Source organism: Clarias gariepinus, chromosome 3, assembly GCF_024256425.1.
Source record: "Clarias gariepinus isolate MV-2021 ecotype Netherlands chromosome 3, CGAR_prim_01v2, whole genome shotgun sequence".
Taxonomy (NCBI): Eukaryota; Metazoa; Chordata; class Actinopteri; order Siluriformes; family Clariidae; genus Clarias; species Clarias gariepinus.
Window position 1 is genome coordinate 40,286,258 of NC_071102.1, and position 16,698 is coordinate 40,302,955.

The following is a 16,698-nucleotide window of genomic DNA, read 5'->3' on the forward strand; positions in this document are numbered from 1 at the left end:
GAAGTACCATGGTGTGTCCGACTGTATTTTGGTGATAATGTCACTGGCAGTCGTAGAAGCATTGCACTACATTTCGTACTGTGTAAGACTGTGTATGTGACAAATAAAATTTGAATTTAAGTACTATGGCATTTCAGTGGTTACCTTGCTAGTACTATTGGACTACCATGGTACTTATACCATGGTAAAAATTTCTTATGGAAAGCATCACCCTGACGTTTATCGAGTGTTAAATAATCCTCAATATTAATAATTCAATAGTTAATTCCCAACTAATAATTTAATCGCACAAGCAATACCCCTTCTAAAGTGGCTAATACTATATGTGGCAAAATATGCAATCCTGAAACTCTCACATCTCGGACACGCATTCGTGACACATCACGGAGAAGTCTTCAGTATACTTTGTTTTCGGGAATCTGTGTTGAGAATCTGCATAAACCATATGAACACTGTCTACACCGAGGTGGTGCACCTCTGTTAGTTCCGTTAACAAAGAAAATATATATATATATATATATATATATATATATATATATATATATATATATATATATATATATTTTTTTTTTTTTTTTAGGATATTGTATCTGAAATGTCAGTTACTGCAAATAAATAATTATATTCATAAAACTGTTGTGTAAAATCAATATTGCACAGGTGTGTTTAATTATGACTACGATAGAATATAACCACACTCTTGATCAGGCAGTATTGCTTAATTGATATATCTTTTCATAATAAGCAATTTCTCTCTCAAAAAAGAAGTTGCAGACAAATTAAGTAAAAGGGACGGTTGTGTACGGCTTTGTTTGCAGGTGTGCAATTTAAACCGTTGGTTGTGGCATTCTCCTGGGAGAGGAAGGTTCTCTGGCATATTTTGTACTATAGAGCAGAACAGGAAGACACATTGTAGTGGTTATAGAGTGGTTATAAATTATAGAGCTTTATAGACACAGAATTCAGCAATGTTAAAAATATAATGTTCATATCATTTTAATGTAATAAATTTTGGTTATTTTAACTGTAGACTGAATATGTGTTCAAGACATTTTCGTCAAAATGTATGAAACGTATCTGTTTGATATTGCAGTGTAGCTGCAAATTCCCTAATTTGAATACTTTTGGTCTATTCAACATTAAAATTATGTTAAATGTCTTGAATTTGTTCTTCCCTTGTTCAACATCGGCTCATCGGGTTCCAGTGTGCTTATGTTTTGTTGTTTATGTTCTTCAGTCGTATGAAGCATGATGGCTTCTGTCACCATGCCTTATTTGCTAATTTGTGCTAGAACTGTAACTTTGCACAAAACTATATCCATTATTTTAACAAAATGTCCTGAATATTCTGCATTTTTGCTAAATGTTTAATAATTGCTAATAACAATCCTGCATACAGTATATCCTGACACACTCACCTTGACCTAGCTCGCGGTGTCTATGCAGTTACATTACAGATTAGAGTTAGATTCTGTACAAAGGAATAGGTCAAACTTTTACATGCACATAGTATTTTAAATTCAGAATACTAATAAATGGCCTAGCCACTTTAAAAAAACAAAATTGGACAATATCTTTTTCCACCGTTAATTAAGATGAGTCTACCTAATGGACATTAACATTAACCTCATGTTTAGAGAAAATAATTTATAAATTTTTTAGAAAAAAAAAAAAATGTTTTTAAACAAAAATCTTAGTATGAGATTTTTAACGATGAGACTGCACTTTCTTGTGACCTTAGAACAGAGAAAAAAAATAAAAAGTAGCAAATAGAAGGAGGTGCTTGACATTTCAGCTTTCTTTGCAGAAGACCACAAAACCACATCCTTCATGTCATGAAGTCTCAGACGTCATCTGTTGAATGAACTGGTCGGTGAATAGAACAGCATTGATAGCTGAGGATTATGCCGTGGTCTATAAACTGTTTCTAAAAAGTCATGTTTGCTGGAAAGAATGGAGCAGCAGCCGGATTAGAGACTTGTTTGGAGATTTGGATATGATCGATTGGAATAACTGGATGGGATTTTTAGAGCGGTTAAAGTAAGCCAGGAATGATTTCTTCCTGCTTCTTCTTGACATGTTTATGAGCTACTTCTAGAGAAATCTAAAGCCCATTGTTTGCTTGTTCTTGTTCTTTTTCTTCTCTTCTTCATATTTTCTTTTTCCTTTTAACAGAAGTGAAATAGGAGAAAGTGAAAACAAACTAAAGGTAAATTCTGCTCCTCGTACATTTTTCTGTTCGTCTTCTTCTTCCATTTTCTCTGTTCCATGTGTGTGTGTGTACCACACAGACAGTTACCCTGAAGTTTATAGGATTGGCTTGTGTTTTGCAGATTTTATTTTTTTGCTGTGTAACAAGCACTTGAGCTGAGCTGAGCTGAATTCAGAGTTCGAGTGCTCCTCTTTATAATGGCAACATTATACCTGGCCATTTTTCTGCTTGTGTTATGTGGAATTACCCAGCAGAGTAAGTCCGAGTTCTTCTAATGGTCCTAGATTGCTGTTTCTTGTGATTTACTGTATGTATGTTAGCAGGGAATATGCAGGCTGTGCAGAGATGAAAGTACTTTGAGATGAACTTGTTGTGCTTTTTTTTGCAGCAGGTGGTGCATGTGATGTGAGATGTACAACAGACTATATTTCGACAATGAATTGTTCCTGTTCAGGGTCAGAAAAATCCCTGTCCTATGAGATTCACACAAACTGCAGGTGTGAAATGGTTTTATTTATATCTATATATATATATATATATGGCCCATAAATCATTGAAGCCTATAAAACTACTACTTCCAGTGAACTTTACTAACATTCTTTATTCTTCTTTCCAAATGCATTGGACTTGAGCATCAGATTTCTTACATTTTGCATCTGTTTTCATGTTTACAGTGATGTGATGGGCTTTACAGATGGAAGATGTGTCATCAGACCACCACATCTCTGGTGTACCATAGAACTAGAGAACTTCTTTATGATAGCAAACCCTGACACGGAATGCACCCTCAGAGCAAAACAAGTCGACCAACAAACTGAATGGGAAGAGGAGCCTTTAAAAGTTGTTACCTTGGATCAGATCAGTACGTGTGTACCTATAGTTGGTTCTGATTTTACATGCAAATTAGCTTTTTCAGAATTTCTTCCAATTGTTAATATTTCTTTCTTCTTTTTTGTTTAAAGTAATGCCACTGCAACCTGTCAATCTAACCCTCATAAAAAACAATAAAGATTTCAACCTATCCTGGGAGATGGCCTATAAAAATTATGAAAATTTTGACCGGCCTGATTGTTTTATATACCGGGTGCGTTTAAGGCCAAAAGTCATCATGATTGAGGTAAAGTCTTTACATCCTACATCACATTGTTGTTATTATTAACTGAACCTTTCTTTTGTTACACAGTTAATGTTAAGCAATTAATGTTATTAATTCAATAACATTATTTCTAGCATTAATAACCAAACAGTTAGTAACATTAATGCACATTACAAATCATGGGTGCATTTCAAAAGAGCAAAAAAAAAATCCATTGTTGACCATAAACTTGCAAATCAAGTGGTGAATGTAAAAACTGCGTGTGAAAAATAAAACCACTGTGATATACCAAACACCATGTTCACACCGAACACTATATATTTTTCCCCCCTCACTACATAGGAGGACTTCAAAGTGTACAACATCAGCGAGGACTGCAGGTACCAGGAGATCCTGTGTGACCAGCTCTCTCCAGGGAAAGTCTATGTGCTTGATGTTCAAGCCCGAATGAAAGACTACGACTTTGAAAGTGAATGGAGCAAGTGGAGTGTCGGAGTTGAATGCATCTGCCCTTACACCAAGGACCAAGGTCGGCGTATAAACAAACTTATTCGCTTTACTGGAATATTGTGTAACAGTTTTAATGAGGGAATTTCATTTTCAGTTCATGAAAATATCAGGTTGTGAAAGTTGTTTGGATTGAACTTGTTGAACGTCAGTGTGTGTGGTAGAACAAGTTTTTCTCCGCACGTGGACTGATTCACGTTCTTTCAATTTTCATGTTCTTCAATTTTTATGTTCTCCATGATCTGTTTTATAAAACAGCAGACCCTCACTGACCTAATAACCCATAAATACAAATAAAATATATATATATTTTTGCTGTTTATCACTGAGTCCTAACCGTTGTTATTTCTGCTACATACAAATTTTGTGCAAATAAAATGCAAAACATTTTAGCATTAATAACCAAGCATTAAAATTATTATATTGGAATTTAAAATTGGGTTTATCATTCATGCATCTATTGCAGATTCCACTATTAAATTCATAACACATGCATCATTGATTTAAAATTTCATATTTAAGACTAAACGCCATTTTAGCTACATTAAACACCATTATTATGATTACTACTTTTGCAGTGTTATTATATCTTGGTATTTGCCTAAAGACGTTTAGAATCATCAGGACTTTTTAAATGAAGTAGAACAGGTTAAAATATATCAATAGAGAAATGATTTGACTCTTGTACTTTATTTTGATTTAAATTGCTGTTATAAAAAAAGCCCTTTTTTACTTTACAGACTTTACAGTGCCATTTGATTCATTATGGTACTTCATGATGCTGCCTGTTGTTTTTGGACTCTTTGCATTCTTTGGGATATGGTGAGTATATTTTATATATTTATTATGATTATTAACAAACACCATTGATGCACTATCAGGTTTTTATTTATTTTTACTCAGAAGTCAGAACACACCGAATTATATCATTATTTATAATCACAATATTTTTATCATCTTCTCTTGGGAGGTCTTAGATACAGTACTTAATGGACAGTTTGGCTGATTTTCAACACAGCGTGCCACCTCCTTTTCCAGTAATTGATATCACTCATTTTACCGTACACGCACAGTCCTTTCATGCCTCCTACGTTCACATAAACCACAAAGGCAGCAAAGTTCTGCTTGCACACAGGTCTTTGCTTCACACAGGCAAGAAAGTAAAGGAAGTCAGTTGTGCAGTGCTGCTGCATCGAACACTTCACCAATTTTAGTGCATCAGTTCTCCTCGAACCGAGAAGGCCCTTGTTTTCAGTTCTCATCCCATTTTAATCACTTGACCGTGGGTAAAAAAAATAATAATAATAAAATGAGTTTCTCTAACTGTGTTCCCCAGGTACAGGGGGTTGTTTAAGAAACCATGTCTCTTTCAATACATCCCGGACCCCCACGATTTCTTCAAACCCCTTTATCACACATACCAAGGGGATTTCAAGGTAAGAAAGTGGCATGGAGTGTGTTTTTTTTTTTTTTTTTTTTTGAAAATATTGAAGAAGTGCACATGCCTGAGCTCACTTCAGAGCTCGTCCAGCAGCAAATGTTAACCAGGGAGAGAGATAGAAAGAGAAAGAGACTAGTGTGTGTCAAAGGGAATTTTATATGTGAAATATAGCATAACTTTTTTTAACCACATGCAAAAGGGGACGTGAATGAGTCAGTCTACAGGGGCTTCAAAAAAAAAAATACTGGGAGGGCTGCGACGTTCACATCTGGGTGGACCTAAGTGTTACATGTGCAAAATGAAAGTAGCGCTTTTCCCCTCTAATGGAAAGTACTCTGATCTCAACACTAAACTCAGATTAGGTGGGTTGTTATATATAGATGTTTGTATCTCAAAGGGAAATTTTATGAAGTTTCCACTGAATAAAGAAGGGGAGCCCTCAGCCTTGAGCTCACAGAATCAACCAGACTTTAAGCCTTTTATGTTTCAATGTCATGCTGGCACGTAGCAGTGGTTTGTGGCTGTAAAGAAAAAAAAAGTTACTCCTCTGAGAAATGTTAACTAACTGTGTTGGAGGTTATTCCTTCCATGCAGCCGATGATGGAAGTAAAAAACAATTCCAATGGAAAAATGAGACAGTTAGTATCAGAAGTATTAGATCTTTAATTTAAGACAGAAAATGAATTCTTGAGCAGTCTGACTGCAAAAAGACTCGTACTGGATTCATTCTATCTTGCTGATCTGAACTTCAAACTCAGCTCTAGTGCACTTTATCTTACTTTGAGAATGAGTCATTAGTGTCGCCCTTCTGAGTCAGAAAGATGACATTTAAGATACTCAAGACATTAAAAACATTTCAAACATTTACCCTGAAATGACCCCTGAATTATACTGTCTGTCTTTTTAAATTGTGTACTAAGCATGTATTATATTAGACATTGCACACAACGTCCCAGTGTATTACTTTTCTTCACATAACCCCTGCAGTGCCCTAGGTCAAATAAATACACATTTCTTTATTTTATTTTTTGAAGTAATGAAATTGGCAATTTCACGACTTGAGGACTGATTTTAGATTAAGATAATCGTTCCTCATTATACTAAGATGAGCAGAAGGGTGAGAAAAGGGAAACCAGCCATGCTGTCTGTGTGGCACAGATTCTCTTCTTCCTGTTATTCACAGTGACACTAGCCAATCACATGCATCGGTCAGCTCATGCCTGCAGAAGGGGTGGATTCACCTTCCTCTAAATAATAATGCAGTGCTTTAAATGTGTACTTGGCTAGCTTCGTGTGTCTCAAAAGAAGGCATGTGATAGACTTCATCCTCCCTAATTGGTAGCTGGTATATGATGGGAAGACCTAACTGGTGGTTGGGAATTAGCCAAGAGTAACTCCAGCAAATGGATATTAGTCATTCTACCCTGATCAGGATGAATCAAACACCAATTATAAATCAATAAATGACACAAATGCAACATGCCTTGTTTTTCCTTTTGTCATGCCTTGAGCAAAAACCAGCAGCCTTTCATGACCATTGGTTTTTCATACTATTACAATTGGGTTGATCATACTATTGCATTAAGTACACTATAAAGCCAAAACCATGTCGACACCTGACCATTACACATTCTTCCAAACCTGTTTCAGCCTGACCATACCCCCTTGCATAAAGAAATAATAAAATATTGCCTGTTTTAAAGGTGTTAAAGTGGAAGTACTTGAGTGTGCTGCACAGATCCCTGACTGAACACCCCCAGTGAACACCTTTTCTAATGAACTTGAACTGAATCCTTTTCAACGTCAGCGCTTGACTCGATAAGAGTGGAAAAGATTCTAAAACAAAATAAAAGATTATTATAACAGCAAGGCGGGAATAAATCTATAATGAGAAGTTCAACACGCATATATGGGTGTCATCCTTAACACATGTTTTATTTTCACAGAAATGGGTCGGACCAGTGTTTACCTTCAGCAGCTTTGAAGTATTGGAGAAAAGTGCACCGCTGCAGGTGCTGAGTGAAAAGCAGCAAGCCGTCACGCAGATGCAGAGGCCTCTTCTCTGTGATCAGGCAAGTGGAGGCGGTAATCCAGGAGAGTGGAATCTTCTCAGCTTGATAAACCCAGCCCTGTCAAAGCGGTACTTCCTTGGAGGCAGCAGCCTTGGCCTTGCCCACTCTGGTGGCCACATCTCCATGGATACCGTGACGGTGTCTGGGCAGGAGGGCGGCATGTCAGATTTCCAAGAGGTTCATGGGAACATAGTTGATGTTCCTGATGAGGGCGAAAATCTGGAACCGGACACCAGGAAGGGATCAGAAGGACAGGGTTTTGATGAATGGCAGCTGCAACCCAACAATGAGGAAAATGGTGAACAGCTCTCACTGGATTCATTTATTTCCAATGAGCACTCTGATTATGGTTATCCCCAAATCGGCCTTGACTTGGACACCATTGATAGTGGATTCTTGGAATCAGACTGCTCGAGCCCAGTGAGCTCTGAATGTGAAGGAGGAGAACGCACGGATACTGCTTTATTGGGCGACACTGCGGGGACCCATTCAAACTATGTCAAGCAGTGGGTGGCTTTTATGCCAGCTTCAGGAGAAAATAGTAACTCTTTGTAGGAATCTTCTGTTTCCGTGAACTGCTATACAGACGTGCTATCATGCAAAAGGGTTTGGAACTGTCAAACAAAATCCTTGTTGCATGTTTAATAAGGACAAAATACCATTGCATCTCTACAGTGCAGAAAACAATAAACTTAAAGTCATGATGCTGACTTATTTCTGGGTATTTGCCTGTGCAAATTTTCAAAAAGAGACTTTGATGCTATCATTTTGTACAATTTGCTGTTTTTCTGAACAAAACAAGAATGCTAGTGTAGAACAAACGATTGTAAAGATTACATGCCAGCGCTATGATAATGGCCCTTAGTTTTAGCACGGGTTATCAAGCTTTATGCGTGAAGAGGAAACTGAGTTTGAAAAGATAATGATACATGGGCATTCTTCTCAGACTAAATCTGATAGCCACTGAACTGCAAATTTATCAGATCATCTTTGTGCACAAGTAGAATGCTGATCTCAGCTACTGACTGATTTCTATCCTTTTTTAACACTTAGCAAAATATTATATTAAAGCACCTAATGTCATCTCGGGGTCTCTTTTGGCAGCCGATTTGATGCTGTGTAAGTTTGGACAGACCAAAATTGTGTTGCCTTTAAAATAAAAAAAAGTGTTTTTTTTTTTTTTTGCAGTTATCAGACAGAACCACTGCTCAGATGTATTTTATTTACTTGTGTGTCTGTGATGTTTACTAGAAGCATGTTTTACCTTAAAAAGTCCTTTTTTATTTCTTTTGCATACCAGTGTAGTTGCACTTTATTTCTTCTAATCTAACTGACAAGAAAATAAAGGTTAGCTTCGACCCATCACATTTGAAATTCCCGTATAAAGCTCCCTGTTTATTTCGTGCCCAAGAAAACACAATGCATGCAGGTTTATTTTGAGTTGAGAATTATTGTTGATTTCACTAGCGCAGCACTTACTGTATAAACTCTCTACTGTATACAGGAGATCTTGACAACATGATCTCACTTCTACATGGCCCTGTGCAAGAACAACTAAAAGTAAGGGGACACTAAAGTGAAACATGGAGTATATTACAATAACAAAAAGGACTGACTGTAAAAAGGAAAGTGAATTATGCATGATGCATACTGTATGAGTAGCATGTCATTTGTTCTGATGTCATATTTATTTTCCCAATAAGAGATTTCAAGTCATCTAAATCCAGTCCAGTCTTAAAGTGCAATTAAGTGTGATGAACTCTATTTATGGCAAGTGTACAAATGCAAAACTGCATGACACGTTCCCATGAAGTTTTCAGTTTGTATGCAAATAATGTGTTATAAGTACTATGACGAATGCCATGCTGGGTTTTGAAGTTACACAAACGTATTCGTCTCCAGTGTCAATTACCGTGTCATAGAAAACACACCTGCTTGCTTTGGGTTTTCTGACTAATAGGATGTTGTACGCAGTTTACGCACAGAAGAGAAATGACTCCGAAATGTCAAAGCAACCAACCCTCAAGATACCTACTTCATTAACTGATCATAGATGGAAGATAATGTTGAGGTTAAGACAGGAACCGTCTCTGTATATAAAGCCTAGTACACTTAGCACAAACAGAGAGCTTATTCATCTGCAAAAGCTCACAAGGTAAAGACCATGTTTTAGTTACCTGCCTAGGTTACTGTTTTGTTGTGTATTTCTGTAATTATTGTAATTAAATATGCAAAAAGGAAAAAAAATTATTACAATATTAGTAGTGCAAATCCTACTGATATGTTTCATCTGGTTATTTTTGTCTTGTAACTTTTATTGTAATAGTGCATTATCTTTGTTGTTTCTATTGTTTTTTTTAATAAACAATGATTTTGGGGGCGGGGGGAAAGCCCCCCCTTCTAAGAATGGAAGTTTTAAATTCGTAGCTGTCTCTTTGAATGCAGATGAAATGATCCTCGGCCTTTAAGTATCATAAAAAGTAGATGTGTTTATATGTTCGCTATATCACAGGTTTTCTGACTTGAAGCTTGGAGTCTCCTTTCTCAGGCTAGTTTTTACTAAATGTACTGATTGTCTCATGTGAGAATGGGGCTCCAACTTGGACTTCTCTGTGCATTACTGATCTTCACACAAATATGTCAAGCCAAAGAGCAAGGTTTGTCATTCATTCATTTGTTTTTCCCATGAGGGTAAAGTAATGGTTAAAGAAATGTAATTGTTTTAAGAATCTATACATGAAAAGATGTGTATAAGTTGACTTAAACACAAAATTGCAGTTTCCTCATTGTGTAACTGTATACTGTGAAAAGCACTGAACTTCTAGACTACAGCATAACATGCTCTGTTATATCATAGAGGGTGTCATTCCCTTATCAAACATTAAACAAATTTATTTTCATTTTTCAGCTCTAGTCAGCTCAGATTTGCTCGTCTGTGATACCGATTATTGGTTGAACATCAGCTGTTTTTTAGATTCCAGAGCCATTCCCAAAAGGAAGGAAAATATTACATACCAGCTGGAATTTAACATGAAAAATGACAATATAAAGTATTTATTTATAACATACTATATCCATAATCAATGTATTTTTATGCAAAGCTTAGCAGCGTTTAAAGATGTAACTTAAAGTACAATTTTTCTTTTCTTTATCAAATAGTTTCTGTTCGCTTGCAGTGGAAAAGGATGGCTACAGCTGCATATTCAGAGCAAAAGTGGCTGCCCATCGATCTTCATTTACGGATAACCATGAATTTAAAATAAGCCTGTGTGAACTTAAACAGTGTGTGCTTTTGAAGTCCAGTTACAAGCCAGCACATCACAGTGAGTTGCTACTGAAATATGTCTTTCATAGCATACTGTACATGATCTGTATTATGTAACCAACGTGGCATTTAACTTACCACGAAAGTGTGAAGTCTGTATTTCAACAAACCAATTCAACCAAAAGGAGAAACAAAACACATGCATCTCATTGTTCATCTTTTCCAGCCAAGCTACTGTAATGAGTGATGAGCATATTTCTCTCAGTAGAGAGACAGTGTTATAGACTTAACAAAAGAATCCGTCTAATGTTGTTTGATTTAAAGCTAATACAGTGGAACTTTGGATTGTGAGTAAGTTGGTCTGCAAGCGTTTTGCAAGACGGTCAAATTATTAAAATAAATTTTATCTTGATAAACGAGCGAGAACTTGATGTATGAGCGTCACGTGACCACAACTGAGCCAGTGGTTCTTCTCTCTCTCTCTCGCATGCTGTGGATTTATTGTTTGTATAACATTGTTTGTATTTTTATATACTTTAAAGAGAAGTTGTGCTGTTTACTCTTTATGCTGGGAGCAGGCATGCTGGTTCGAGAACTAAAGTTAAGAATACATCCAGAGTTTCAGAGTAGGAATTTAAAGTTGACAGGTTTTTCTTGGTCGGAGGTTTACGAGTTACAACTTTTAGAGGGATGCAGAATAACCATTTAAGAGGACGCACTGTAGGTGTATTTATATATGTTTCTGCTGCAGTCTAAATTTATTTTTCTTTCACAGTCAAACCAATTACTCCATATAATCTGACGGTGCAATATGAAAATGGGAACTATACCTTTACATGGAACAGTGGATATGAAACTCACATATATGGTAAAATCTTGCCTTTTGAGTACATTTTGAGATACCAACAAGTGGGACAATCTATCAGGGTAAGTTATGGTGAAAATGTAGCAGCCTTGGAAAAGACTTGCTTAGTTCTAGAAAGGTTTAGAACAAAATTGGCATGCTCTGTATATAACTTAGTTTGATATTTCTACTTTGAACTCTTTAAACACACTTTCAGTAACCATGTGTCCTAGACAGGTCCAACGTCTAATCAAGGACTAATGTCTAACATCTAATCCAGGAATACAAACCAGAGCACCATGCAAACACACATATTCAGACCTAGGGGCAAATTCCTACTAACTGCCAAGATACCATCTAGGTCTTGTTTATTAGCCAGGTCTTAAACAATTTATTGATCAGGTCTTATCTTAATTGTGATCCCACCTTATGGAGGCACACAAAATAACCTACAGTATAACAAATCAATATAAAGTAAAATTACCATGACCTTTCAGTTTATTATTCCTATCAAAAAAGGGATTCAAATTGGTATCATTTTTGCTTAAACATTCATTGTTTGACAAGTTTTGTTATTTGTGATTTATATATGATCACACACATATAAACCCTCACACACTAAACCAAATGTTTTCTATTACTTCAGTATCTGATATCATCTTTTTTTTACATGCTGTGTTTTTTCAGAAGGAGCTGCATACAAAACAAACAAAGTACATGATCCCAGAGACACATTTTACTCCAGGAACTGAATACATTGCTACGGTATATAACAAAATTCTCAGTAAAAATGCTCAGTATGATGGAACAACGAGTCATGAGAGCACTGAAATCAGGTGGAGGACCAGACCTGTTTTACTCCAGGGCAGCACAGTGGATGCAGGTAGAGATGCAGGTACTGAAATAAGCGCGGTAAATACACACACTCAAGAAAAAACAGGAACCAGCACATATGAGAATTATGAACCATGAGCATAAAACACAAAGTAAACATTCATGCTAGGAAATAACCATGATAACATAAGAGAAGTGAGACCAAAACAAACGGAAAATCAGGAACTAAAACAGACCAGCCAATTAGTGACACACATAAACCGAGTGCAGAAGTAATCAGGGTTACAACTGAAATAACATCAGAAGTTAGCGTAATGGTTTTTTATTGTTTTTGTTTGTTTTTGTTTTACAGTATCGGTGGAGAGTGGAATTATCATTCCGATTTGTTTGGTAGTAGGACTAATGTCTCTGTTGTTATTTCCTGTTGCAAGGTACTGTAACCCCTGTGTTTCTCTTAACTTGCCCAAGAGCTTTAATCTAAAACATCGTCAGTGTAATGAACAAATAATGCGGTCAAGAGCTTCAATTAACGCTTGCCTTAAACATCAGAATGTGGGAAAATGTGATCTTAATGACTTTGACCGCGGCACGATGGTTGATATATTGAGTGTTTCCCAAACTGCTGATCTCCTAGGTTTTTCAACCTAGTATGGTGCCACAAAATGGCACCATATGGGACCAGGTGAGATTCTTCTAGTCTTCAGCGATGTGTCTGAGCACATGAAAGCCTTAGATTCTTGTTCTTGAATGGCAGAAGTGGAACCTGATAGGGGTCTTCCGCTTTTGTAGCTCATGCTTTGGTGTGAGTTCTGAGATGTTTTTCCGCTCACCATGCTTGTACAGAGTTGTTATTAATTTGAATAACTCTAGATGCGGGGTCGTTTTCCTCATCTGTCGGAAATCATCAGTTTCAGAAATACTCAATAATAATAATAATAATAATAATAATAATAATAATCTGTCCACATGGCAATGTCTGATTATAATCGTAATCAAGTACAGAGAATGTGCACTACATTTGTACATTTATTTATAGTAATAGTAGCCGTATTCACGTAGCTGTGATCAAATAGCCCAAGCATGTGTGATGTGCGACCTATGATAGGGAGATGATAGAGAGGTGTGTTACCATATTGTTTTTATTGACAGAATGAAGATTAAAAAGATAGCATGGGTGAAAACTCCAGCTCCACACATCTCACCCCTAACCCAAACAGCTCAGTGCAACATCCAGGTAGGATGACTTACTTCGAACAGACAATTGCATGGTTTCACTTCATACACATTAATGACTTTCCTTATTTTATTTTATTTTATTTAGCTTTGGCTCTCTAAAGGTCATGTACAACAAGTTTACAGCGAAGAAATTTCAACAATTGACATGATAACGGAGATCACAGCAAGACAACAGCTTCCAGAACATACCACAAACATGTATTCACAATGTCACACACCTTACGTGGGTCCTTCACCAGAATTCTGGGCACCATGTCTGACATCTGACACATGCATCACTGATACCAATCCTTGTACCAATCTTGATTTCCTGCCTGATGACTGCGATGTTCAGGAAAATCTCCTTTGTTTGAGCAAGCTCGAGGCTGTTGAGAGTTTTATGTCTTTAGATGACCTTGAGCCCAAACTTGAGATCTGCAAGCCCACTGAAGTATTAACCTTTACCAACCCTGCTCAAAATTACTGCACTTTAACTAACTCAGACATTGGCCTTATTCCCACATTTGGCAGTGTGCAGTGTGTCCCCAATCTTGGTTTACGGCTAAATGATCATTCTGCACCTAACCTGTTGAACATGACGTTGGAAGAGAATACACCAGAATTGGACACAGTGACTCTGGACAATTTGCAGCTGTCTATAGAAGGGTGACCATACACCATGAGCTGTCTGAATTAATGCATTATTTTGTAGATACTGCATCAGCTGCTTCACAAACCTTCACTGCATGGTGTACTCACAGGCAGTCACAATGCTTTTTGTTTTAAACTGGTTCTGTGTTCATCTTTCAGCACATTCAGCTTTATACCAGGGAAAGTGCTGCCCTCTGCTGTCTGAAATCACAGCACAGATATGGATGTTCAACTTTCGCACTGTTTTCACAATGTCGTATAGAAATCTCCGACCTTTAGGACTTGGTCTATGTCATTAAGCAAAGATTACTACAAAGTGCTTACATAAGATAAGTAGAACCAATTTGGAAAGCTTAACCATTGAAACCAAAACTTTGAGGAGGATTTTCACATTTCTTTATTGCCAGAAAGACCTATTAGCCCTTTTCTATTCATATCCACTTTAAGAAGTTTGGATTGAAGGTGATACTTCTTTAGGCTTTACTTAATACTGATCTGTATGGCCATTTCTGTTATTCTTCCACATATTTTACTATATCAGCTTAAATAATAAAATTATCCAAATACCATGTCTTATGATATTAATAGCATAAAAACAAAATTGAAATATCACCTAAATGTTTTTGTATCTTCTTTTCTAAATGTAAGAAGAGCTCAAAACATGGTTTTAATTTCAAAAAAGAGGTGTGGGTTATCAACCCCGTGATTTTGAACCATCACCTCCACCATTTTTTGTATAAATGACAACCGTTACAAGATTTTTGTGAACACCGTCAGACATTAAGAGATTTAGTGACACCTTGGATTGCAAGTAACACAGTTTGCGAGTGTTCCGCAAGACGAGCAAGATTTTAAATAAATTTTGACTTGAAAAACGAACAAGTCTTGGTTTATGTGTACCGAGTAACATGTAGCACGCATGCGCTTTTTGTTTTGATGCCAAACGTTACATGATCACAACGGAGCCAACAGTTTTTCCTCCCTGTTGTGCTGAGGAGTTGTGGTTAAAACACTGCTCTGTCACAATTCTTTTCAAAGGTAAAGTGCAGGTACACATTTGTTTGTTTGTTTTACTTTACAGCAGTGGTTTTCTAAGTATATTCTTGCTAATTTTTCTGACAAAACAGTTTTTCTCCATTAATGTGTGTTTATGTGAAATTCAAATAAAAAAGGTTTACTGTGTAATAAAGTTTTATTAAAATTTTTTTTTTTTTCTTACTCACCTTTTTTTGGAACCAAATTGAGGAAGTGAGAAAAGCATGCAGGCAGAAGGCAAAGGTTAGATTACAGAGCGATAGATAAGTAAACTAACATCAAAATAATAATAATAATAATAATTTATTACAATTTTATTATTACATCTACTTTTATGTTGGTTAATGATAATTGGGTAATAATAATTAGGAAAAAGTATGCAAAGTGTGACCCAAGAACACATGGAGTGCAAGAAATTAAGGAACTTTATTGGAGGGGAAAATACAGAAAAGCCAGCCATCCAAAATATAAAAATAAGCTTTCGGTTCTGCTTTAATTGGGACACAAAGACTTCTGCTTTTGAAAAACAGATAAACAACATAAATCATATTCAGAACAAAGTTAATCACTGATCTTCAGCAGTACCATCCTCAGAAGAGTGAGGGTAATGGACTGGAGAGGTGGGATTGAGGCTGATGCTGGGTGAAGATGGGGGAGAAGCAGGGGTTTTACCACCAGGTGGTGGAACATCCATGAACCTGTAGTAAGGTCAGGTGTGAGCAGGGGGTAGCTCAGTGGTTAAGGCACTGGATTACGGTTTAGAAGATCCCCGGTTCCAACCCCACAACCACCAAGTTGCCACTGTTGGGCCCTTGAGCAAGGCCCTTAACCCTCAACTGCTTAGTAGATCTTGTAAGTCACTAAGAGCGTCTGGCAAATGCCTAAATGTGAGGTCGCATTGGAGGACGCCTTGGTGGAGAGAGAGCCTCAATCTCAGCAATCACAATTTCAAGGTGGCGAACTATGCTCTGATGGTCTATGCTCTAATCAGACGCAAATTGTGGCGGTTTGAGTAAGAAAGAAGGAATCTCAGATGAGAAGTTGAAGGAGAAGGGTGCTGCCTGCAAACTAGAATTCAACAAGAAAGAGAATTTTAGTAAACATGGGCCCAATAGAAAAATATGTGCAAAAGAAATATAACAAAACAAAGCATACTGCAACATACTACAACTAAAAATCGTTGAATTAATCACTTAATTTTAGAAATATGTTTTAAGTATAATCAAAATGAATAACCAGAACATACTGTATATTAAAAGTACTAATAGACAAATAATCTCTATACATGTAGAAAATACATAATGGACAGTTAAGTTAGATAAAATTTAATGTGATATGGAAATTATAAAAATAATTAAATATAATAAAAATAGGACACTTACACATTTTGATGAGCAAAGATTTTTAAATATTGCGGCTTTAACAAAACCCGAGTCACCAACGGTGGTCAATGGTCTGGTCAAAAAAAAAAAAAAAGGAACAAGCCAAATTTTCTCAAAAAAAAAAAAAAAGAGAGCATAAGACTT

General features: G+C 36.5%; 2 protein-coding genes across 3 annotated transcripts; both read left to right on the plus strand.

Annotated features, from left to right (window-relative positions):
- The first annotated feature begins 1,829 nt into the window (after positions 1–1,829).
- Positions 1,830–9,748, plus strand: il21r.1 (interleukin 21 receptor, tandem duplicate 1). The gene is made up of 10 exons (XM_053493165.1): positions 1,830–2,040; positions 2,176–2,209; positions 2,334–2,467; positions 2,601–2,709; positions 2,887–3,074; positions 3,175–3,329; positions 3,651–3,837; positions 4,556–4,637; positions 5,152–5,251; positions 7,203–9,748. The coding sequence occupies exons 3-10, from the start codon at positions 2,410–2,412 to the stop codon at positions 7,881–7,883; spliced, it is 1,560 nt and encodes a 519-aa protein (XP_053349140.1). The 5' UTR covers positions 1,830–2,040; positions 2,176–2,209; positions 2,334–2,409; the 3' UTR covers positions 7,884–9,748.
- A 74-nt stretch (positions 9,749–9,822) lies between these two features.
- On the plus strand, positions 9,823–15,278 carry il21r.2 (interleukin 21 receptor, tandem duplicate 2). Of its 2 annotated transcripts, none has more exons than XM_053493167.1 (8): positions 9,823–9,985; positions 10,237–10,378; positions 10,488–10,651; positions 11,369–11,520; positions 12,128–12,332; positions 12,624–12,702; positions 13,421–13,505; positions 13,593–15,278. In XM_053493167.1, exons 1-8 carry the CDS (start codon positions 9,916–9,918, stop codon positions 14,154–14,156), a joined length of 1,461 nt encoding a protein of 486 aa, XP_053349142.1. In that variant the 5' UTR covers positions 9,823–9,915; the 3' UTR covers positions 14,157–15,278. The 2 variants fall into 2 exon arrangements, with proteins under 2 accessions (XP_053349142.1, XP_053349141.1); XM_053493166.1 differs by having other exon boundaries at positions 9,824–9,985; positions 12,125–12,332.
- The last annotated feature ends 1,420 nt before the right edge of the window (positions 15,279–16,698 follow it).

What these genes read in the sequence shown, in the direction of transcription:
- il21r.2 (XM_053493166.1), top strand. Translation starts at nt 9,916, where the DNA reads ATGGGGCTCCAACTTGGACTTCTCTGTGCATTACTGATCTTCACACAA. An exon ending in ATGTCAAGCCAAAGAGCAAG is followed by an intron (nt 9,986 to 10,236) that starts GTTTGTCATTCA and finishes TTCATTTTTCAG; the next exon opens with CTCTAGTCAGCTCAGATTTG. An exon ending in CAGCTCAGTGCAACATCCAG is followed by an intron (nt 13,506 to 13,592) that starts GTAGGATGACTT and finishes TATTTTATTTAG; the next exon opens with CTTTGGCTCTCTAAAGGTCA.
- il21r.1 (XM_053493165.1), top strand. Translation starts at nt 2,410, where the DNA reads ATGGCAACATTATACCTGGCCATTTTTCTGCTTGTGTTATGTGGAATT. An exon ending in TGTTACCTTGGATCAGATCA is followed by an intron (nt 3,075 to 3,174) that starts GTACGTGTGTAC and finishes TTTTGTTTAAAG; the next exon opens with TAATGCCACTGCAACCTGTC. An exon ending in CCCTTACACCAAGGACCAAG is followed by an intron (nt 3,838 to 4,555) that starts GTCGGCGTATAA and finishes TTTACTTTACAG; the next exon opens with ACTTTACAGTGCCATTTGAT.